At 42.2% G+C, this 24,041-nt stretch overlaps 1 protein-coding gene across 1 annotated transcript in view; it reads left to right on the top strand.

The window, feature by feature from the left end:
- AP2B1 (adaptor related protein complex 2 subunit beta 1) overlaps nucleotides 1-24,041 on the top strand; it is a 41,619-nt gene that overhangs the window by 8,735 nt on the left and 8,843 nt on the right. The window contains exons 3-4 of the mRNA XM_027087425.1: nucleotides 18,408-18,492; nucleotides 19,421-19,507. Coding sequence (XP_026943226.1) covers nucleotides 18,408-18,492; nucleotides 19,421-19,507 — 172 coding nt within the window. The remainder of the gene's footprint in view (nucleotides 1-18,407; nucleotides 18,493-19,420; nucleotides 19,508-24,041) is intronic.

Raw genomic sequence — 24,041 nt, 5'->3', positions numbered from 1 at the left:
TTCAAGATAGTCTTAATCGGTTTCACTTTCTTATAGTCTCCTTTTGGAGTCTTTTGACTGTGTCAGTCTGAACTGACTTCCTTCAACACCTGGAACTGTCATCCTGGGATCTCCCTTCATAATAGCCTTGGGGATTCATTCCCTTTGCCTGTCTGGTATGTTGGGTCTCCTATTGTATTTTTCTCTCCTTGGTTTACTCCTTCATTTTGATGAAAAACATCCTCTAGTAGCTTCCTAAGAATAAGTATGTAGAGAATAAAGTTTTTGAGACTTCACATGTTTTAAAATGTCTTTTTTATCTTCACACTTGTCTGATGGTTTCTGTATATCATTCTAGGTTAGGAAAATAATTTGCTTCCTAGTCTGAAGCCATTCTGATTGTTGATCCTTTTCTATGCCATGTTCTTTCTCAGTGAAAGCTTGTACGATCCTTTCTTTATCCTCCATGTTGTGAAATTTCACAGTGATGTGCCTTGGTGTGTGTGTCTCTTTTCACACATTTTACTAGGTACTTTTTGGGCTCTTTCAATGTAGAAACTTGTATCCTTCAGTTCTGGGAGTTTTTCTTTTTTATAGATGTCCCTCCATTTTCTCTGTCTCTCTTATTGGAAGTCTTGCTATTTGAATGTTGACCCTCCTGGACCGATCTCCCTTTTTTTGGTCCTGTTCTCCATCTCTTTCTCCTTTTGCTCTACTTTCTAATTAGAAACATTTTATGAAAAATTTTTAACTCTACAAAAGTAAACAAAATAGTGTAATGAGTCCCTGTGTGCCCATCATCTAGCTTCAATAATTATCAGCCCATAGTTAATATTGTTTCATCTATACCCCTGTCCGCAGCATATTGTTTTGACGTGAATCTTAGACATTTATATCATTTCATCTGTAAATATTTCAATATATATGTTTAAAACAGATGGTGTCTTATTAAAAACATAACCACAATAATTATGTGCACATTAAAAAATTAACAAGAATTCGTTAACATCAAATATCCAGTCAGTTCTCAAGTTTTTAATTATCTCCATATCTTAAACTTTTTGTTTGTTTTTATTATTACTGTTGGTTTGAATCAGTAAAGTGCACATATTATGATGGGTTGATATCTCATAAGGCTTCTTAGCTACACTGTTCAGTATGATAGCTGTATAAATTGAAATTAATTAAAATAAAATAAAATTTAAAATTCACTTCCTCAGTTGCGTCAGCCACATTTCAGATGTTCACATGGCTGGTGGTTACTAGATTGGGCAGTGCAGAAGTAGAACATTTCCATCATTACAGAAAGTTCTGTTGGACAGTGCTGATCTATGGGCACCCTCTCTTTTTCTTTTATGTTTGGCTTTCAGCAGCTTGACTGTTATATACCTAGGTGTTTTCATTGTATTTATCTGGCTTCGGGTTCACTGAGCTTGGATCTGTAAATTGATTGTTTCTGCCAAATTTGGGAAATTTTTTTTCCCATTATTTCTTTAAATTTTTTTCTGCCTCAGCATCTCTATTCCCTCCTTTCAGACCTCCACTTACACATATGTGTAAGCACTCGATATTGTCCCTCAGATCACTAAGGGTGGTTTTTAGTTGTTATTGTTTTCTTCCTTTCTGTTCTTCAGATGGGGTGATTCCTGTTGATCTGTCTTCAAGTATACAGACTCTCCTTTTATAGGCTACAGTGTTCTGTTACATCCATTCAGTATAACTTTCATTTCAGATATTGTACTTTTCGGAACTTCCCTGGCAGTCCAGTGGTTAAGACTCTGCACTTCCACTGCAGGGGGCACAGGTTCAGGCCCTGGTCTGGGAACTAAGATCCCACAGGCCGCACGACACGGCCAAAAAAAAAAAATACAAACAACAACAGATACTGTACTTTTCAGTTCTAGGACTTCCATTTGATTCTTTACTAAAATTCCCCATCTGTTCACTCAGGAGTGCAACTGAAGAACCCTGTTTCACAGCCTACTCTTCCTTTATTCAACTTCCACCCTTTGGCCATCCCTTGGGCCTACGGATATGCTTACTGACCCTCAGGAAAAGTGACCAGTAGAAGTATTTCAAGAAGGCCCTGGAAACAGTGTTAGGGCTTTTTAGCCAGGAAATTCTATGTGTTCTACCTGGGCATGTCTCTTTGGCCGTGTGGATTCTTCTATACAGCGGTTCTGAGGAGGCCAGAGGAAGATCAGAGTATGGCCCTCTAAACCATGAGGGCCAGGTTAGGAGCTCCAGTTACCCATCACCGAGGGTAGCTAGAATCCTCTATGTCAGTACTTTCATGTCTTTCTTTAGGGGCTGGCTTAATTTTTCAAAAAATTATCCTTGCCTCTCCTGTTTAGAATATAAAGAGTGTCTACCAGCCTCCTGGGAGCTAAATTGGGAAAGAGGGCTGGAGAGTCTCAGCATTCAGTATATGCATAAATTCACTTCCTTCACCACCCCTCAGCCATGCCTGGCATCCCCTTCAAAGTGCCATCTATCTTACTATTTTATTTATTTTATTTTTTATATATTTATTTATTTTTGGCTGCATTGGGTCTTCGTTGCTGCGCACAGGCTTTCTTTAGTTGTGGCGAGCGGGGGCTACTCTTTGTTGGAGTGCACGGGCTTCTCATTGTGGTGGCTTCTCTTGTTGTGGAGCACAGGCTCTAGGCGCACAGGCTTCAGTAGTTGTGGCACGTGGGCTCAGTAGTTGGGGCACGTGGGCTTAGTTGCTCCGCGGCATGTGGGATCTTCCTGGACCAGGGCTCAAACCCACGTCCCCTGCATTGGCAGGCGGATTCTTAACCACTGCGCCACCAGGGAAGTCCCAAAGTGCCATCTATCTTATTTTCTCTGAAAGAATCAATCTTTCAGTTTTATTCAGGGGCTGAGGGGCTGAGGTAGCTTAGAATGGTGGGGGGATCTAGGGCTGTAACAGTTTCTTGATCCTCTTTTTTTTTAACATCCCCTCCCCCCATTTCCCCTCCATACAGTTCCAGAGGCGCTACCAGTCCTAAGCCTTTGAGAATTCTGTGGTATTTTTGCTAACACCATTTGTTTCACAGTTACTGAGATTTTGTTGCAGTTGTATATTCTCTTCCCCGTCTTTATGAATTTATACCTTTAAATTTTTTCCCTTTAATTATGGCAGAATTTCTTCCAAGAGAAAGAAAATTTAAATGTGATTTTCAGTCTACTATCTTTACCTGAAAGCCTGATGGCCCCTTCATAAAAATTCTTCTTTCCTTCTATACTACTTTATGGTTAGAGGTTAACCTATGGATGAAGAATTGGTCCTTTAGTGTATATGATTTTTATTATCTATCTTTGTATGCCCTTGATACCCCACATAAGTGTTGTTTAATAAGAGGATGGATATTAATTAGGGAAAAGCCATAATGTCTTGGTTTTTTCTTTAGATGTCTCTTCTAAAACAAGGCAGTATTCATCAACTGTGTTCATTTAACCTTTGAATGATTAGGGCAGGAAGTGCTGAGGATGCTAGCGGCAAAGAACACAGTCTTACAATCCCATTTATTCATATCTTTAAGATCTTTGTCAGCCAAAAGGGTTTTTTTGTTTGTTTTCTTTGGCTGCATCAGGTCTTAGTTGCGGCACCCGGGCGCTAGAGTGCGGGCTTAGTTGCCCCACAGCATGTGGGATCTTAGTTCCCTGACCAGGGATCAAACCCGCATCCCCTGCTTTGGAAGGCGGATTCTTAACCACTGGACCATCAGGGAAGTCCCCCCAATTTTTTTTTTTTTTTTTTTGCCAGTGTATGGCCCTGAGAAAAGTGTGTCCCTTGCTACTCCTATATTGCAGTCCCAGCCTGTGAGACAATCAGTTGCAGATGGTGCCTGTCCCTAATATTTCATGTCTTCCATATGTCTGTTCACACTCAGAAAGCCCACAGCTGTAGCTATTGTACCAGCAAAACTGGTAAATGCTTCCAAACGGAAGACCTTTTCAGCAGCTTCCATCAAAGGAAGCAAACCAGCTTGGCATTCACTGACTTTTCTTGACTGTTGTGCAAGCCAAACAACCTCAGTATTAAAGCCTCCTTTGCTCTTCCGGGATCCACAGTTGAGGACAGTGCACTCTGATTGCTTTTATGGAACCACATGCTGCTTGAATAGACGTTGAGTCCTTGAGGTGGTGGATCTCAGGAGAACTATAAGAGATTCCCAGGTCACAGATAGATCCAGTGCTGAAAATAACCCCTGTAGACAGGACAGAATCTGAAATATTCCATTAGCAGTATGTAGGTAATGGTTATGAAAGATCTTGGTTATGAAAGATGAAAATATTTTACCACCAAAGGAAAAATTGTTTTTTTCTGATTGCTGCTTCAAATTTGATATATTTTTCATGTCACATCAGGACTATAAATGTTTCTTTTAATCTCATCTGAGAAATAGGGTATCTTATATACTAGATGTTCCTTTTTCACTAGGTTCGCCTTAGTAAGAACCCTCTTTATCCTTTTTGTCTGGATAATCAGGATTCTGCTAGACAGTATCTTTTGTCTTTCTATAACCGGAACTCAACTACTGGCTTCTGGGACTCTCTTTTAGGATATGTTTGTTTTTTAATTTTTATTTATTTATTTATTTAGGCTGCGTTGGGTCTTCGTTGCTGCACGTGGGCTTTCTCTAGTTGTGGCGAGCGGGGGCTACTCTTCGTTGTAATGCACAGATTTCTCCTTGCGGTGGCTTCTCTTTGTTGTGGAGCATGGGCTCTAGGCGCACAGGCTTCAGTAGTTGTAGCAGCAGACTCAATAGTTGTGGCCTGCAGGCTCTAGAGCACAGGCTCAGTAGTTGTGGCACACGGGCTTAGTTGCTCCTCAGCATGTGGCATCTTCCTGGACCAGGGATTGAACCTGTGTCCCCTGCATTGGCAGGCGGATTGTTTTTCACTGCGCCAGCAGGGAAGTCCCAGGAATATGTTTGTTAATAGCGACGGCCCTGCTTGAATAACCACACATAAGCAGTAGATAAGAATTCTGTATTCTAAGGGACTTCCCTGGCAGTCCAGTGGTTAAGACTCTGTGCTATCACTGCAGGGGGTGCGGGTTTGATCCCGCACCCCCTGGTCAGGGAACTAAGATCCCACGTGTGGCGTGGCCAAAAATAATCTGCCCTCAGTGGTAGGAGACAGTTGTTCCTGAAACCCAGAATTCAGTTCGTAGGACACCCAAGCTTGGAAGCTAATCTCTCATTGAAAAGAGCCTGTGAGCTAAGGTTACTCAAGTAACAGAAGTCCATGCTGAGAATCTTGAGCAAATGGTAATAAATTTCACAAAGTAGTTCTACAGGGTAATAGAAGTGATTTGTGCATTTTCGTCTATTAAAATCTCAGCCATCTTTATATCATGATAGTAAGTCAGGAGTTGATGATGAAAAATGGAATTAGTTTTGTATTTCTGGTTTGATAAATGATTAGAAAATAGATTGAATCATGTGATCTTTTTTGCAGTAGGGGACTTTAAATTCTGAATAAAAAGTCGGTACTTGTTTCTAGTACTTATGTTCTCATTATGGCTAATAATTTTTACGCAAAGCCTTAGGGTGTATTATAGGTTGGAATTAAAGGAAACACCCTGGGATTTTCCTAAGCTGGATTGAAGCCCACTTGAGAGCCATATCTTGCCCTCATTCATGTTGTTCTCTTTATACTGCTATTTTGCTATGGTGTCATGTTCAGTGAGATAGGAAAAGAATTTCTTTTATTCACAATTTTTTAATATAGAGGTTATACATAGGTTTCATGGTATTGAGGTTCATACATGTTGAAAATAAAACTTGAGAAAAGCTTTGAGCTGTATGAGTGTGCAGACAGAAAGAATGTAAAATCTCCTGGTTGTAAGGATGACCTTTAATATTGTCTGTTTCAAACCCTATTTCTGATGGAATTTGCCTTGTATTAGCTGTGATTGGAGCCTCAGCATCTACATGAATACTACTAGTGATTTACTACCCTAAAATGGCCCATTCCATCTTCCTAAAACTCTCTTAGGAAGTTATTTATATTGAACTAAAATTTATGTGTCTTTAAATTCTATCTGTAGATCCTAATTCTACAGTTTGAGGTTTTATAGAACAAGTTTCTCTCTGAATCAAGGTTCATAGGGCCTGAAAATCAGTCAGGTGGGCCTATAATGAAAATATACTCAGTCTGAATTCATTTTCCCTTTTATTCCACTTCAGGAAGGCCTAAATTTATGGAAGGACATATGTTTGTGTGTTCTGCAAATAGATATCAGTTTTATTGTTCTAATTAAAAAAAAAAAAAAAACGGTTAGAGGTGGAGACACTGGGCTTCCCTGGTGGTACAGTGGTTAAGAATCCGCCTGCCAGTGCAGGGGACGTGGGTTCAAGCCCTGGTCCGGGAAGATCCCACATGCCGCGGAGCAACTAAGCCTGTGAGCCACAGCAACTGAGCCTGTGCTCTAGAGTCCGTGAACCACAGCTGCTGAAGCCTGCGTGCCTAGAGCACGTGCTCCACAACAAGAGAAGCCACCGCAATAGGCCTGCACGCTGCAACGAAGAGTAGCCCCCGCTCACCGCAACTAGAGAAAGCCCATGTGCAGCAACGAAGACCCAATGCAGCCTAAATAAATAAATGATATTCTTTAAAAAAAGAAAGAAAGAAGTGGAGACACTGGTAAATGTACTTAGACTCAGTTACAGTTTGGAGACAAAGGAAAACATTATTTAATTATTTTTGAAAAGTGTGTGAATGAATGGTGGTCCTTAGCTTAGTGGCAACAATCCTTTCCAGGAGCCACTGAAGGAGATGGAAGGCAGATACTCCAACTATGAAAGCACCAAACTTCTCAATTCCATAGCTCATGCTGTGCTTCTGACAATAGTTTCTGCCCCTTCTGTATATGACCTGATTCCCCAGTAAAACTGCCCAGAGATAGCATCTGTGCACAGTGGGCTACACATGTACCCAGTCATCTTGACAGCCACCTTTGCCTGCCTTTTTGTCCATGTTGAGGTTAAATAATATAGTGGGCAGTACATAGGCACACCTGTGAACCCTCTTGATTTCTAACTTCCTATGAACTAATCTGTGTGTTTACCACCTAGAACCTAGATTAGATTCTAGATCAATTTCACCTCAGGATTTTAAAAATGAATAATATTCATTCATTCTCATTACTGAAGTCTGTTCTTCTGTTGAGTTTTTACTGGGTCTTCAGTCCCATGATATACCAGACTGGGGTGTGGAATAGCTGATAACTTTAACTGATAGTTTATTAGTCCTGCCTTCACCATTTTGTGATTCAGTACTGTATGTACGAAATGTATTTTAAAGTTTAACAGTAAGCCCTGCATAGCAAATAGTTCGTGCTGTTGATGTATTCTGTGTACTCGTATTCTGTGTATTCATAGTATTCTATGGTGCAACAGCTGCAACCAGGGGCACGTCACCCAGTCCTAGCAAGGTGCACAAATCTGTCATTAAAGGGAAAAAGAAAGATCGTGCCTTTAGGGTGAGAGCCTATGTAGGTCGGGCGGAACCTGTTTAAGGTAAGACCTTGGGTTTGGGGAACTTATCTGTCTGTCAGGCTGAAAGGCCTGTGAAAATATTGCTGGCTCTTTCTGGCAGCTGAAACTGCATAGAGTAATTCTGTTGTAGGCTGCTGGAGGAGAGCATTAGGGGCTTGTGATTAATTTGGTTAGCATTTGGTTACTTACGGGTAGTAACCAGATTGGTCAGTATAGCACGGCAGGTGGGTTCTGTATTGACAGAAAGAGATCAAGTACGCTTTTTGCTGTAAGTTTCTGATTTATTTTGCCTAACATGTAAAACTTGGAGGAAGCTGCCTGGAGCAGGAATGGATGCAGTATATCTTAGCATTATTTTCCCTTGACCCTGTGTTCCTTTTGAGGCACACAGCTGCCAGTGACCCTCTCTACCTAGGTATGGTCCTATCAGAGTTGTGGCAGTTGCTTAATTCTTGCTGTACCACTGCCCTGTTATACATGGGTTTACATCGCCAGTGTGGAACAACTTGCATTGATATTTTTTCTAAGCGGAAAAGCCCAAGTCCTAACAATGGTCTACAAGTCCCTGTGTGATCTAGCCATGCCTTCCGCCTCCCCCTTACCTCATTGACTTTATCTCCTTCTCCTCCCCTCACTCCACTGTAGCCACACTGGCTTCCTCATGGATCCTCAAACAGGTATGCTGCCCCCTCAGGGCCTTTCAATTGGCTGTTTCCCATGTCTGGAATGTTCTTTCTCCCAATTGCCATATCTGCATGACTCATTGCCTCCTTCAGGGTTTTGCTAAAGTAGGACCTTTTTGATAAGGCCACCTCACTCTACTCCCAGTATTCTTGATCCCCTTTACCCTTACTCTCCCCCAGAGCACATACCCATTTTAAATACTGTTTATTGTTCTTACTCTCCTGCCCACCCCCCCCCACCCCCCCACCCCCCCACCGTCACTGGACTGCAAACTCCAAAAGGGCAACAGTTTTTGTCTTCGTTTTTTTTCTGCACTGATTTATCTCCTAGTGCCTGGAACAATACCTGGCACACAGTAGGTGCTTAATAAATATTTGTTGTTGAATGACCCTTTTTGCTTTCATTTAAGAAAGTGTTTACAAATATCAGGTGCATCTGGTTCTTGACCAAACTCAGCAAGCGCATCTCCTCATCTTAGCAAACAGGGTATCCCTAAATACTCTGTCTGCCAGTTGTTTCTTAGTGGCTTTGCAGTCTACCCCCTGCCCCTGTTTCAATACCCTTTTACCTGGGTGGGTCTGGTCCTGATCCCAAGTTTAATCTGAGGACCTACAGTCACAGATTCATTTTCTCTCAAATGGGCGGAACAAACAGAAGCTGCTGCTTCCATTACTCTGTTCATTGATATTTGAAAAGGCAAGATCACAACATGTTAATGGACCCTATTTCCAAGGCTGGCGATAACTAGGAAAATAGAACATGTGACTATTCTAACATTTGGGGAACTTTTTCTGTTACTAACCTATGTCTGTGTGCCACTTCAAAATAAAAACAACTTGTCACCACACAACTATTAAGCCATTATCCTAATTCCCTCCGACTATTTTGTATCATATTCTCAGAGTAAATTTGGAAACTTAAGGATGCTCTGTGTGTGTCTTGGAGCCCCAGGGAAAACCAGAATCATTTAGCTGTCTGACAGGAAATGGAGCCGAGCAAGCCCCTTTTTCTATGAGACCAGAAAGAAGCCTGACTTTTTTCTAATTCTGATGGATATGAAGTGATGAGAAGGCAAGCTTTAAAAGGAAGGGCAAAAGGGTTTGCCTTCTGCCAGTAGATGATCATTGTATCTTGTCGCTCAGTTCTTTGCTTTCAGAAAACAGTTTTTTCAAATAATACTCAGAACAGTCTAACTTTTGCCTTTAAAAGGGAAAAAAAATTTTTTTTATTTAAAAAGGTAATGGTCTAGCACGTCCCAGTTCCAGGTTTTTCCACCCTTCCTATCAGAAGAGTTTGCTTTGGTGGGAATGGGTGTGATTGTTTATAAGTTCAGAGGTAAGCAGTAAAAAGGGTGGGACTCCTAAACTGAAATTCACTCTGGGGTGAGGTGTCACAATGCTGGCACTGGAGGTTGTGCTGGGACTTTAAGGGTGTGAGTTCAGGCTGACTCTGCAGTTCAGATGGCTTTAGTGGTGGCTATGGGTGGGCTTCAAAAAGAAGCTTCATGAAAGGCTGCCTCTGTCCACAGAGGCAGTCTTTCATGAAAATTGTGACCTTTCCACTCCTTTTCCAAATGGCTTTGACGGAGAGGGGGAATTCCTTTTTAAAGCAATACTTGAGAGTCTAGCTTAAGTTGCAGAAGAATTACAGAATTTGATTCCAGTAGTTCTAACCCTCCTGTGCTTTAGGGTTCTTCCAGTGTACAGCCTTGGAGACTATCATTCTGATATACTCCTTCCTCTTCTAAACTAATGTCTGTGTATATATACCACTTTACAATGTTAGTCTTCTCATTGCTGTTCTGGAGATTTAATCTGCCTACATTCTAATTCATGGTGTTAACTCTGTGGGAGGCTTCTGAGATTGAGATTAAGCAAAACTGCATGACCGAATGGGGACTCCAGGAGGAGTCATAGTTATATCAGTTTCAGTATCTTTTGGTTTCTCTTTGCCTTTCAAAACAGGGCCCACCAAGAGAGCTTGTCTCTTAGGTTCTCATTGCCATTCTTTTCTTTTTTTAATATTTATTATTATATATATACTTTTGGCCGCGCCGTGTCTTAATTGAGGCATGCAGGATCTTCATTGCGGCATGCAGGCTCGGGCTTCTTAGTTGTGGCATGTGGACTTCTTAGTTGTGGCATGCACGTGGGATCTAGTTCCCTGACCAGGGATCAAATCCGGCCCCCCTGTATTGGGAGCGCAGAGTCTTACCCACTGGACCAGCAGGGAAAGCCCCCTCATTGCCATTCTAAAACCCAGTAATCATGTGTACCACTAGAAGATTTAAGTTTAAGAGATCATCTATCTGAGGGTCTGTTCAGAGCTTTCCTTTCCATTCTGAGAGCCACTTTAACATGGAAATTTCAGATGCTGAAGTGCATGTTGTTGCCCAAGGAGAAATTAGCTTAGGGACATGGAGGTACTGCTTTTATCAGGAAGAGAGGAACCTGTCAAGTTTTCCCTGTAAGAGGCTCCACCTTCCACATGCTCTTAACAATGAAAATCAACGAGTGTGGCTTTTATCTATAATGACAGCAGATTGGCAGTGTTTGAGGGCTGCTCAGCTGCCGTGCAGTCCATCTGATCTATTGGGTGAACTAAAAAAGAAAATAGAGGCTTCTTGTTTGAGTCTTAGCCCTGGAAGTAAACTAAAGATGGCTGTTCAAGTTAAAATGTAATTAGCATCGGAAGGAAAGTAAATTGACATTTTCTATGGTGGGTTGCATGACTATTTCTGCTATATTTTTAAGTGTATTCAGACATTGTCAAATATTATAGATAGCCCTGATTTGTCAGGACGTCTCTGAGAAGTCTCAGATAATGTATCAGTCAGTAGGGTTTGAAATGGAAGACCATATTTAAACTAAAGATGGTAGATACTTTTTGGCATTGACTAGGAATGCAGAACTACAGGTAGATTTAACTCCAGCAGCTAGCAGAGAGCCTCTTCTGCTTGAGTCTCAGATGACATATCACACAGTTGGAGTCAGTGTCATTATAAACCTGTCACTCAGAGCCATTCCCCGAGGCTCTGTTGACTAGGTGGTGTGGTGCTTAACACACATCTGAATCATCATTCCTCAGACAACTGGCGATGGTTGGCGTCACTGCCTGGTCCTGGCTTGGACCAGCCTGCAAATAATCTTTCTAAAAGCTAAATGGAGAGGAGGAAAAAAAAAAATTCTCAGACACTTGGAAAGGTCACAAGTGACGTCACGGAAGAGTAGATGATATACTGTCAAAGGTGAGCTGTATACCACTTGGCTTGAATTTTCTTGTGGCAGTGCCTCCTGTGGTGATCTGTGGGGAGAGGCCGCATTTGCCGGAGTTCACACTGAGTTCATCTCGTACCTTTTTATAGTACTTTTGAGCACACTGAAACAAGGTTAGAATATTAATTCAGTCTGCTCCTCTCCAGCTGTGCCACCATAAAGAGGCTGCAGCTCCTGCAGCAGGCTTCCTATACTGTGGAAAGAAACTAATTGCTGGTTACAGGCTGAAGCTGACAGGCTGCTCTTTCCCCAGCAGCCACTGAAAGTAACTCTTAAGAATCATTATTATTATTAAGCATTTATAGCCCGCTTTTGTGTTTTCCAAGTGCCTTATAATCATTTCTATTTGCTCTTCTTATTGATGTCCCTGAGAGGCAAGTTAATATTGTTATGTCCGCATGTCACACGTGACAGACCAGAGGAACAGAGGATTAGGTAATCAGCTCCTTGGTACCATCTGTGATCTGCTTTAGGCATCCTCAAAGCAGAAACTGAGGTGTGCACTCTGTTCCTAAGCTCACTGAGCCCATTTCCTCACTGCTTCCTTTTTAATTTGGTGTATGAGTATTATGGTTGTTATACTTTTTTGACTGCAATTTACAGTAAGAGATACATTTTACATAGTGTATACACACAATACATAAAACTGAAAGTTTCAGGAAACATTACTGACTCTTCGTGAGACACACTATGACATTTTCTATTCTATTTTTTATGCCAGTTTCATCCCACTAAATTAATTTTAAGAAACACCAGTTTTAGGGGCTTCCCTGGTGGCGCAGTGGTTGAGAGTCCGCCTGCTGATGCAGGGAACACGGGTTCGTGCCCCGGTCTGGGAAGATCCCACATGCCGCCGAGCAGCTGGGCCCGTGAGCCATGGCCGCTGAGCCTGCGCGTCCAGAGCCTGTGCTCTACAACGGGTGAGGCCACAACAGTGACAGGCCCGCATACTGCCAAAAAAACCCCCAAAACACCGGTTTTAAAACCACCATGTTAGGAGGTACGTGAGGCTGAAGAATACACACGGTGTGTTCGCCTGGAGCATCAGTTTTATTTAAAGGAAAATGGAGAAACACATTTTCATATTAGAACACATGGATTCATTATGGAATAGCATGGAACTTCAAAGAAATTTTGTTCTTATGATGGGCTACTTCATATTATGCCCCTAATCCTGATCCTTACCCCTACCTCCACACCACTATATATGTCCATTCTTTCCTCCTCTGTTAAGGGAAGTACACTGGAAAAAACTTGAGAAGTCCTGTCCTTTTGGAAACTTTAGACCAAGTTCATATCTTGTCTAAACCCAAATGGCTGTCAGGAACTTTGAGTAGTGTATTTTACAGTCATTATTCTTATTGAGCCCTTACTCTGTGCCAGTCACTGTTTTAGAAACTGAGAATACAGTAGTGAACAAGAGACAAAAATCCCTTCCCTTGTGAAACTTATATTTTACTCGAGGTGGATTATGTGGCACAGGGACAGGCAGTGCACCAACAAATCAGTAAAATAATATGTCAGGTAAGAGCGATGGAGAAAAACAAAGCAGAGGTTGGGATAGGGAGTCCTAGAGTTGGAGATTGGGTGGTATAATTTTATAAATATGTTGGTCATGGAAGACCTACGTGAGAAGATAATATTTGATTTAAAGCAAAGACCTAAAGGAGGCCAGAATGAGCCTTGCACATTTCTGGTGGAAGAGAATTTCAAGCAGAAGAAACAACAAAGGCAAAAAACTATGAGATAGGAGTATGCCTGGTATGTGCAGGGCACAACAGCAGCTCCTGTGGCTGACGGGAGAGTCATAGCATATGACGACAGAGAGGTAAGAGACATCCAACTATAGGCAGTTGTAAGTTTGGGAAGTCATTGGAAGTTTGAGCAGGGAAGTATTTATGAATTGATCTACATTTTAAGATCACTCTGCCTTGTTGACAGTAGACTGGGAAGCTAGGTGGGGAGGGTGGGGAGAGACAAGTGCAGAACCAGGGACACCATAAAAAGCTTGGCGGGGTTTCATATACTGAGTTTGGAAAGTCAGCAGGAGGGTCCATTTAGGGATGAGATGGGGAGATCAAGAATTTGGTTTTAGACATGTTCATTTTCAGATATCTGTTAGTTATCCAAGTAGAGATACCAAGTAGGCAGTTGGATATATATGTGATAATTGATTTGCCATAGGCAAGCTAGACGTTGATGTTAAAGCTCTTGGAAAATACTTCTCCACCTTGTCTGGATTGTGTCTTTCTGTTCTGTACCTGTTGGGATGGTGAATTTCAAAATAAGAAAACAAAGAACTCCCCTCTCTCCCGCTGAAGCAGTCAATATCATACTCTAAGGTTTACTCAATTCTGTTTAAGAGAGCTGCCTTCTGGGAACTTCGCTGGTGGCGCAGAGGTTAAGAATCCTCCTGCCAATGCAGGGGACATGGGTTCGAGCCCTGGTCTGGGAAGGTCCCACATGCTGTGGAGCAGCTAAGCCCGTGCACCACAACTACCGAGCCTGTGCTCTAGAGCCTGCGAGCCACAGCTACTGAGCCCACGTGCCACAACTACTGAAGCCTGCGCACCTAGAGTCCGTGCCCTGCAATAAGAGAAGCCACCGTAGTGAGAAGCCTGCGCACCGCAACGAAGAGTAGCCCCGGCTTGCCACAACTGGAGAAAGCCTGCGCGCAGCAAGGAAGACCCAACGCAGCCCAAAATAAATAAATAAAAATTTAAAAAGAGAGAGAGCTGCCGTCTGGATTGGAATTGGACTGGCTTCATACTGTGTTTTCCTTGAATCTTTTTTGCTGAGACTCCTGAAGAGCTATTGGCATATCCTTGGAGAATCTAATATTCTTTGGGTTGTGATCTACTGCCTATGTTATTCTTCCTCAACATCTAAATATTATTTTAGCCCAGTGTATTTGAAACCAGAAGAGCCCACGTATCATTCTATCCCCCCATCCTTGCCTCATGAAGTATCTGTGTGCCTAATGAGCCATGTTACTGGTGAAATTATGGGGGTTTTAAAATAAATTTATTTATTTATTTATGGCTGCGTTGGGTCTTTGTTGCTGCGGCACAGGCTTTCTCTAATTGCATCGAGTGGGGGCTACTCTTCGTTGCGGTGCGCAGGCTTATTCCGGTGGCTTTTCTTGTTGCAGGGCACGGGCTCTAGGCACATGGACTTCAGTAGTTGTGGCACATGGGCTCAGTAGTTGTGGCACACGGGCTTCAGTAGTTGTGGCTCGCAGGCTCTAGAGCGCAGGCTCAGTAGTTGTGGCGCATGGGCTTAGTTGCTCCATGGCATGTGGGATCTTCCCGGACCAGGGCTTGAACCCGTGTCCCCTGCGTTGGCAGGCGGATTCTTAACCACTGTGCCACCAAGGAAGTCCCTGAAATTATGTTCTGCATATGAACGATGTACAGGTTAAAAAGGAAAAAAAAAAAAAGGTTGAGAAACCAGTTTTTCATTTCATTTGCTCAACTTCTTCCCCTTAAATTTCATGCAGCAAATACTTATTGAGTCACTAGAATGCGAATGAAGATGAGAGCCCCTGCACTGAGAGAGAGATCATTGTGTTGTGGGTGAGGCAGAGATAAACAATTATTTATTCTATATAGAGGTGCATGGATTGGGTGCTATGGAGAGGAACTAGAGCCTTCCTGAGAAATCCTTGTCAAGCTTGAACTGAATCTTCAGATTAAATAGATATTTTCCAGACAGATAAAGTTTTAGGAGAAGAACATATTAAGCAGAAAGAACAACATCTGACAAGAAACAGCGTGTCAGTTTCAGTGTTTGGGGAGCAAGAAGTAATTCTGATGTGCTTGAAGTTAAGGAAATAGGCTGGAGAGGTAGGCAGGGCCCAGATCCAAGGGAACCATATACATTTGAAATAAATGTGGTCCTAAAAAAATAACCAAGAGTAAAAGTTTGAGAGCTGCAAGATGCAGATTTTGAAAATCTAATGTAAAAGAGATGAAACGCTTCCTCACTGAGCTCTTGTTAGCATAGTTGTAATACTACATTTGAGCATGTGTAAGATGTCACATAAGCCTAATGTGGTTATCCTTAATTATGAAAAATTCTGAGTAAAAAGGTAAAGCAGAAAATGGTGAAAGAAGAGGGAACTTTTCTTTGAGAAACATTTGTTAATAGTACTTAATTGTAAGTCAGGCACCATTATAAGTGCTTTGCAAACGTTTACTCGTTAGCCTCATAACAACCCCATGCATTTGGTCCTGTTTGTTATCTCCATCCTTCAGACCGGAGACTGAGCTGAGTACTACTGCCTAAAGTCACACAGCTAGTAAGTAACAGAGTCAGCATTTGAAATCAGGTGGTCTGGTCTGGTTCCCAAGTCCGTGTTCAGAACCACTGTGTCTGCTGCCTCTGATTTGGGTGTCCCAGCTTCTCAGAGAATTATTCTAGAGCAGAAGTCCAGGGATAGTCTTCAGGGTGTCCTGAAACCCCTGAAGTTTTTGTGGAAACATTGCATGTACGGTTTTCAGAAAGAAGGTCCCTGACTTTCATCTGTTTGTCAAAAGGGTCCTTGGGGCAGAATGGTTTTAGCACTGCTGACCTAGAAGAGATTTTCATGTCTTTTCCATTGTTAAAGGGCTTCAGTTGGAATAAGGATTCCCTCAGATGAACAATCTATTTATAAGCCCACACAGACTTCTTAGGTAACATTGTTGTAAATTAATTACTTGTCTGGTTGATCTTCCTAGGAACTTTTTCCAAAATACATGTTCCAGGTCCCAGATTTAGGGATTGCTGTTTTTTTAATACAGGATGGAGTCCCGGATTCTGTTTTGAGAAATCTCTCCAGATGATTCTAATATAAGTCTTTGGTTGAGAACCGCTAATATTACCTCTTGGAGGACATATGACCCATGCTAGCCCACTTGAACCACTTCCAGTTTTCACTTCTAAATGACCTTTACAGAGCCTGGCACTCCCTCAAGGTCTTCTTGGTGCCCTTATTTGAAATAAGAGTTCCCGTTCTCTCATTGCTGAGTACCAGATGAATTAGAAAATACCTCCTCCCCAGAAGCCCACAGCTGGTATAGATCTTTTGAAGTGGTGCTCTAGTACATCTTAAAGAATGTCTAAGGTCCCTCTTTCCTGAGGTTAGTTACTCTGCTTGTATTCACCAGACTCAAGCTTTTTGAGACTCCTGCTGTCTCAGCATTTTGGGCGTCTGGTTATGCGATACAGGTCAGAAACTCCTGGGTGTGGGTCATTGAAAGGTTAAATGTACAGTTACAAGGAAAGTAATTCGATGAATTCTTATAGGAAAGAGGGCAGAAGGATACCAAGTAGACATACCCAGACCAGACTATGGAGGATGAAATAAAGGTACTACTTAAGGTGGGGAAGGGACTTCCCTGGTGGCTTAGTGGTTAAGAATCCGCCTGCCAGTGCCTGGGACACGGGTTCGAGCCCTGGTCTGGGAAGATCCCACATGCCACGGAGCATCTAAGCCCGTGCACCACAACTACTGAGCCTGCGCTCTAGAGCCCACGCTCCACAACAAAGAGAAGCCAACGCAATGAGAAGCCCACCCACCACAACGAAGAGTAGCCGCCCCCCCCCCTCGCCACACAGACAAAAGAAAAAAAGGTGGGGGAGATGAGTTGATAACAAATGTAAAAGAACTGGAAGTACTTCGGAAAGAGGATATTTCAATCTCAATATGCTGTTGAAGTTATAGGCATTTGCCCCAAGAAGGGGCGGGGAGAGAATAGTGGTGCTAGATAAGCACTTTTTACCTTTATTTTCTTAGAGAGAAATAGGCTTGGTTACTGATTATAAAACTCACCCAGAGAAATGGTTTTCTGCAGTGCCAAGAGCATAGATAGGAAAGTCACCAGTGACAGGAACCAGTGGGAAGTGGTAGTTTCGAGCAGTTCTTCTCCTACTGTCCCCTCTTACAGTATATGGCTCTTATAATCTGCCACGGTGGAGTCTGCCTGTTTCTGAATAGAGACACCAATCAGTGTTGCCCCTGAACACAGGTACTTATTATAGCTTTTTAAAAAATATGAACAGCGTGCCCTGGATTGAATGGGCCATGGTAGAATCACAGCCTGCCCAAATCCAGAAGTTTGTATTGTGAGAAGAAAACTCATTTCTTCATTTGTTCAAAGGCTTTTCCTTCCGAGAGTCATCAGATTTACGAGTGTTTGACCCAGCAAGCTTTTCCAGCCATGTGACTTAGGAAAGTAAGATTTTATAAAAGAAAGAGCTTTAAAACTGATACCTGAAAAAAGATAAGGGGCAGTATGCCACCAGTTATTGTGGAGAGAAAAAAAACAAGGTTTAGAGCCAATTTTGCATTTGAATCCTGGTTCTTCTGTGTACTGGATGTTACTTAATCTTTCTGAACCTCAGTTCCTCATCTGTAAAATGAGAGGGTAGTAACAGTACTTTGTTTGGGATAGTTATAATGAGGATTAGAAATATTCTCATTAATAGGTACTTAGTAAGTGGTAGCAGAAACTACTATTAAAACAACTGACTGGATATCGCAGGTATAGAATTGTGCCTTGAATTCATTCCTCCTGGGGCCCCTCCTGGAGCAAGGCAGAGTTGCAGGCTGTCCACGGTGCTCTTGACAGTGGAGTGAATAAGGACATGCTTTGCAGTGTATGGGCTGGTATGTCTTGATTTGGGGTTTCCTAACCTGTCTAAAAGAGGAATGAGGGACTTCCCTGGCCGTACAGTGGTTAAGGCTCCGTGCTCCCAATGCAGGGGGCCCAGCTTTGATCCCTGGTCAGGGAACTAGATCCCATGTGCCGCAACTAACTAAGACCCAGCGCAACCAAATAAATAAATAAATATTTAAAAATAAATAAATAGGAAGGAAATTGGGTGATTTATTTCTAGACACATAACTGTTCTTTCCCTCCTACCTGGCTTCTTATGATGTCCTAATTTTCCCTTGCTACTTTACTGGCAGGTGGCTGTGAAAAACAATATTGATGTCTTCTACTTCAGCTGCCTCATCCCACTCAACGTGCTTTTTGTAGAAGATGGCAAAATGGGTAAGTATGTCCTCCTGTCCTGCAAATATACCTTTGCTCTTTCTCTGAATGTGTCAGGCAGAGCATAGCCCCGGAAGGACAAGCTATTTTGAGGTTTAAAAAAATGGAGGAAGGCTATTCTGAAGCTCTAATAATTGCTAATTATATATTCTCCTGAGTCACAGTTGATCTTGCTTTGCTGTTGGTCTCCAAGTCACAATGCCTATTGTCCAAATAAGCCAGTCACCACAGCATACAGAGTAAGTGGCTTGGTGACAAGTAGATGTGGATTTGAATCTCAGCTTGGCTATTTACCAGCTATGTGACTGTAGCAAGGTGCTTAATTTTTTTGAGTTTCAGTTTCCAAAGCAGAAATCGTTTTTATAATGACTTGAGATAATACAAGGAAATTCAGCATTTAGCCCTGTCCTGAGTTCTTACTGTCTCAAGATAAGAATTCAATAATTTGTGATAAATTTATTGGTATTCCCCATGTGGTTGTTGATATTTCTCTCTTCCCTTACTTAGGAAACCACCATCTAATAAAACTAGCTTGTATTGATACATATGAAGTTGTATTGGCACTTAACATTGGTTTCATTCTTACAGTAGCTCTTTGGGTAGGGTAGGCAGATGTAATAATATATGATGAAATTAAGGATCAGAAAGATCACAAGACTTACCAAAGTCACCCAAATAGGAAAACAGTGGAGGCAAAACTAAACCCTAGATGTTGACTTTTTTCCAGTGTATCTTAGTGCTACTCATGAGGGATTAATTGACCTGGAGTGTAGCACCTCTGCATAGCTAGGAGTTGACTCCAGTCCCAGGCTACTGCTGGCTGTATTGCTAGAACCAGCACTCCAAAGGAGAAATGGTACAAGGGCTTAGATGTCAGAATATTGACAGATTGTGCACATCCTTCCTTTCCCTCTGCTTCCCCATACAGAGCGCCAGGTCTTCCTTGCAACATGGAAGGATATTCCCAATGAAAATGAACTTCAGTTTCAGATTAAGGAATGTCATTTAAATGCTGGTGAGTGATGAGTCTAAATTTCATTTTCATCTTAGTGTATTATATTAGATATTTGAAAATGTTGTCTTTTCTTTACCTACCTTTTCACACCTACCTTATTTCTAGTGAGTATATGGTATTACTTTGCAAACTTCTCTTTAAAAACTTGGGATGTATTACTTTGCAAACTTCTCTTTAAAAACTTGGGATGTTTATATCTAGGTACTAGATTACTTACAAACTAACAGATTTAAGAAGAGAACTAGAATGGATCCACCCACCCAATTCTCTAGTAGTTGAACATGTATGAGTCATGTTACTTGAACATTTTAAGCATTAGGTAATTGAAGTGGCACTTGAAGATATTCACTCTCCTAAAAATTAAAAGGACTGTTTGTCATTTTACATCAGCCTTCAGTAGTGACTCTTTCCGAGATCCTTATTTGGAATCCTGTGTTTACTATTAAATAAGACTACATCATAGTTGATTAAAGCCTAGTTGGTAGCCTTTTTCTTTCTTGCCTTGTGTCAGCTTTCATATGGTTATACTGACCTCTTTAATCACCATGAAAAAGCTCCAGCCCCCTTAGTAGTTAGTTTTATTACTGTACTAGAACATCAAACTGGGGAGCCCAGGAGGAGAAACAATAGCAGCTGACAGTGCCTAGGGCTTTGTTTCACTGAAGCATCCTCAGGAGTGGAAGGAGCCTTCAGCTGTTCAGGGTCTTGCCTTTGTTCCAGTCTCTCTTTGAGGTTAGTATAAGGCCTTATGAAATGAAAGGCGTTTTAATGAAAGTGAGCCTTGGTGCTGTTGGGTGCCGCCTCTTTTCCTCTTTTCTTCATTCACCCGTCCTTTCCTCCTTCTGGCTGCCGCCCTCCCACTGTAGCTGGAGCATTGAGTGGGGGAAAGAGGCAGTATAGCAGTACAGAAAGAAAAAGAAAAAAAAAAAAAACAACTCACTGTCTTCTCAGTTCAACTTGTTCTTTAAAAAGTTTTTTTGCGGGGAGTGGGAGTGCTCTATGATGCATTCATCCTCTGTGTTCAGACAAGTCTTTTCTTATAGACTTCTCCTGAGCCCTTGGAGAGGTGTTTGAGGAGATAGTTTTCTGTAATGTCCACTGTCGCTACTAGTTTGTCGATTCTCTTCAGGAATACCACATATCTGCCTTCTTTTGAACATATTCTTGGTCTGGGTTTTTCAGCCTGACTGGTTATGTAGTTATTAAACAAAACCAGATTTTTGCTGAGTTTTCACAAAAAAGTCATACTTAAATTGAGCTGCTTTTTATGCCGTATTCTAGGTAGGTGACGGTGTTATCTCTCTGCTAGGCTCACTGGTTAGTTACCACAAGCCTCATTTGATGAGTTGGGAGGTCGGGCAGTCTTCCATTGTGTAAGCTGTTTTTCAGGAAGCTCCAGGTGCAGAACTGCAGTGGTTCATGGCGAGAGTTATAGTCACCGTTGTGTAGTCAGTCCCAGGGCATTTCATTTATTATGCTCCTGAGAACACTTGTCCCTCAGAAAAGGGTTCTGTGGTCAAAAAAGTTGGAAAATACAGTGTATGATGTGCCTCTCTTGGGTGTTGCCATTGCACATGAGCACACTAGAAGCTGAGGCTTCCTGCATCGGGGAAACCAGTTTAACTCAACATTAACTGAATTTTTTCACTGTGGAATTTAAAGTCACAAAATGCTTATTATTAACGTCTTATGGAACACCGGTGTTCCTTGAACATGCACGATCTGGGAAACTCTGGCCTATAGAGAGCAGAGAAAGGCCAGAGTAATTGGAAAGCAGATTTGGTTTCAGAGGTCTGGTGTGAAAGGGACATGCTTTTTCAAAAAAGAAAATGGAAGTTTGGATGATTGAGGGCTTTACTGTGGCCTGTCAGAGTTATAGAAAAGATCCCCCTGCTTCCAGATTGGGGTTCTGAACCCTTATTGAACCTTGGTGTACATTTGTGATCTTGCCCAAAGAAGGGGTGTCTGGTCTTGCTCCCAAAGGGTCTTTGGCTTCTGATGTAAACTGGAACAGTTTCCCAAAGCAAATTCAGTTTTGATCAGTTCTGCCATGGCCTCATGCCAGTTCCTCCCTGCCTCGGGTGCTCCAAATACCAGCGAATCAGTTTTCCAGTGACACACAGTGCAGCACGTGGCAGTGCAGCACATGGAGCAGAGGGAAAAACAGCCACTTCGTTTTCTCCAGGAGCCCGAGGCCATCATTTCCCACACTGAATCATTGCTAATCGCTTACAAGACCACTTCCTGCAACTAATCCTTTCTAGCTTTTCCTCTGCCGCCACCCCAAGGTCTGGAGTACCCTGGCCTTTACATTTCCTTCCAGTCTGAGGGCTCTATTAACATGAACATTTTTGGGTTTAGTGCCTTCTGATTCAACACCCTGGGTCTAGCTGAGAGCTAAAAATACCATCCTCCCCAGCTGATCTGTCCTAATCACAATAGCACCAACCCTTTAAATAGCTTTTTTGTGCCAGAGTAGACATTTGACAGATGGAGCTAACACTGAGGGCAACAGGAAGTCGCAGGCTTAAAGGGCTGACCACCTAGCGTTGAGCTTTTACTTTTGCTCTTCCATGTCTTCTAGAGATGAAAGAAGAAAAGAAACCCTCTTCCTAAGCCTTAATCATTTATCAGTTCTTAATAGAAAGGTGTATATGATGGGGTGCTTATGGTGCCACTAGTTGTGTAAATACTAGAAAATATTAGATCAGAAAGGCACCAATGTTTGGGTCTCCCTGCTTCCTAGCACTGGTCATCTCTACTGGCGTCAAGCGGTCTGTATGAATCTGTTTTACAGCTTATATTATAGCTGTATTTGGGCTTAGTACATGTCTGGGACCACTATCTTAAGTATACAAGAAGTAGTTGCATCTCCACCCATATCCAGAAAGGAATCTTTCTGGCAAGCAATCTAGAAACCTGTTTTTTAAATTAAGTGTTTATTATACTGTGAAGAGCTCAGAGACATGTTGTATCTATATTCACTAGTTGGGCTCTCTAGTAAGGGACAAATATTTCTTCTGCCACAGGGACTAGGTGAGGATGAATTCTGTTTCTTTGTTTTGTCGTGGTTCTCCCCATCCCTCGGAACATTTCATAAATGCAAATGCTTTGCCAGCCAGCACTTAAATATAGTTTGGTTGTTCAAATGGTAGAAAGTATCCTTTTCAGCAAGCATAATGGTTTTGAACTTGCTGATGAGTATGTACCACAGCTGGGACCCCTGTACAGATTCCCCCTTCCCACTCACTGAGTATCTTCACTCTTATGGCTGCTGGAAGAGATGTGACCTTAGCTGAAGTAGGAAAATGAAGGAGGGAAGACCACATTCACACCTTCTCAGACTTCAGGCCTCAGGCCCAAAGCCAGATTTGAGGTAGGAGACAAATGAACCAAAAGAAATCACACCTTGGGAGGGAGGGAGACGCAAGAGGGAAGAGATATGGGAACATATGTATATGTATAACTGATTCACTTCGTTATAAAGCAGAAACTAACACACCATTGTAAAGTAATTATACCCCAATAAAGATGTTAAAAAAAATAAATAAATAAAAAATAAAAAGAAAAAAAAAAAGAAATCACACCTTGATGCACTTGTAACCATATTTGACCATCTTTTAAAACTCTGTCCTTTAGGGCAAATCTCAGTGTCTTAACATTGCATTGTCATTCTCAAAGTCTCACAACTGTAAGATTCCATCATGTTTCCCAGGACTTCAGGTATATTTAAAACAACAACAACTACAAAAAACTGACATCTTGTAAAGAAGTCTATCCCAGTCTGACAAGGAAGCCTCCTTAACATTGGCTCGCATTGCCATTCTTAATAGGTTCATTTAGCAGAGTCTGATGATCCTGCCATCTACATACCCTCTAACTCAAACCTGATAGCGAAGGTTTATGAAAATTGACTCACACATACTTATGTTATAGAACCCTCCTCCCTCCATTCAGTCTTCTGATAGAAATCACGATAACAGCCATTTAGTAGGAGCAGAGCCAGGTTCCTAACTGGAATGCTTCCAAACACAGTAAAGTTACATCCATTCAACTTGCTTATTCTACCTGGCTGTTTGCCACATTTTCTAATTCTGGAAGGGGTGAGTGTGTATGTGTGTCTGTGTGCTTCCATTTCTTAGCCTATTATCTCTTACTTAGGTGGTAAAATCACGAGACATCTGTAGGCATCTGGGCCTTGCTGTGTATATTGTCTAGAACATGTGCCTATGCAACAAGGTAGATCTTCAACAAAAGCTCCTGCTAGGCACATGGGCTTCAGTAGTTGTGGCGTGTGGGCTCAGTAGTTGTGGCACGCAGGCTCAGTAGCTGTGGCTCGCGGGCTCTAGAGCGCAGGCTCAGTAGTCGTGGTGCACAGACTTAGTTGCTCTGGGGCACGTGGGATCTTCCCGGACCAGGGCTCGAACCCATGTCCCCTGCATTGGCAGGCAGATTCTTAACCACTGCGCCACCAGGGAAGCCACCCCCCCCCCTCCTTTGTATTTAAGACAGTCCTGTCAAAAGGCATTAGCCA

The sequence above is a fragment of the Aethalodelphis obliquidens genome, unplaced genomic scaffold, assembly GCF_003676395.1.
Source record: "Aethalodelphis obliquidens isolate GAN/ISIS:26980383/991018 unplaced genomic scaffold, ASM367639v1 scaffold58, whole genome shotgun sequence".
NCBI lineage: Eukaryota > Metazoa > Chordata > Mammalia > Artiodactyla > Delphinidae > Aethalodelphis > Aethalodelphis obliquidens.
Note: the sequence above shows the minus strand (reverse complement) of the source record. Positions and strands in the feature narration are given on the sequence as shown.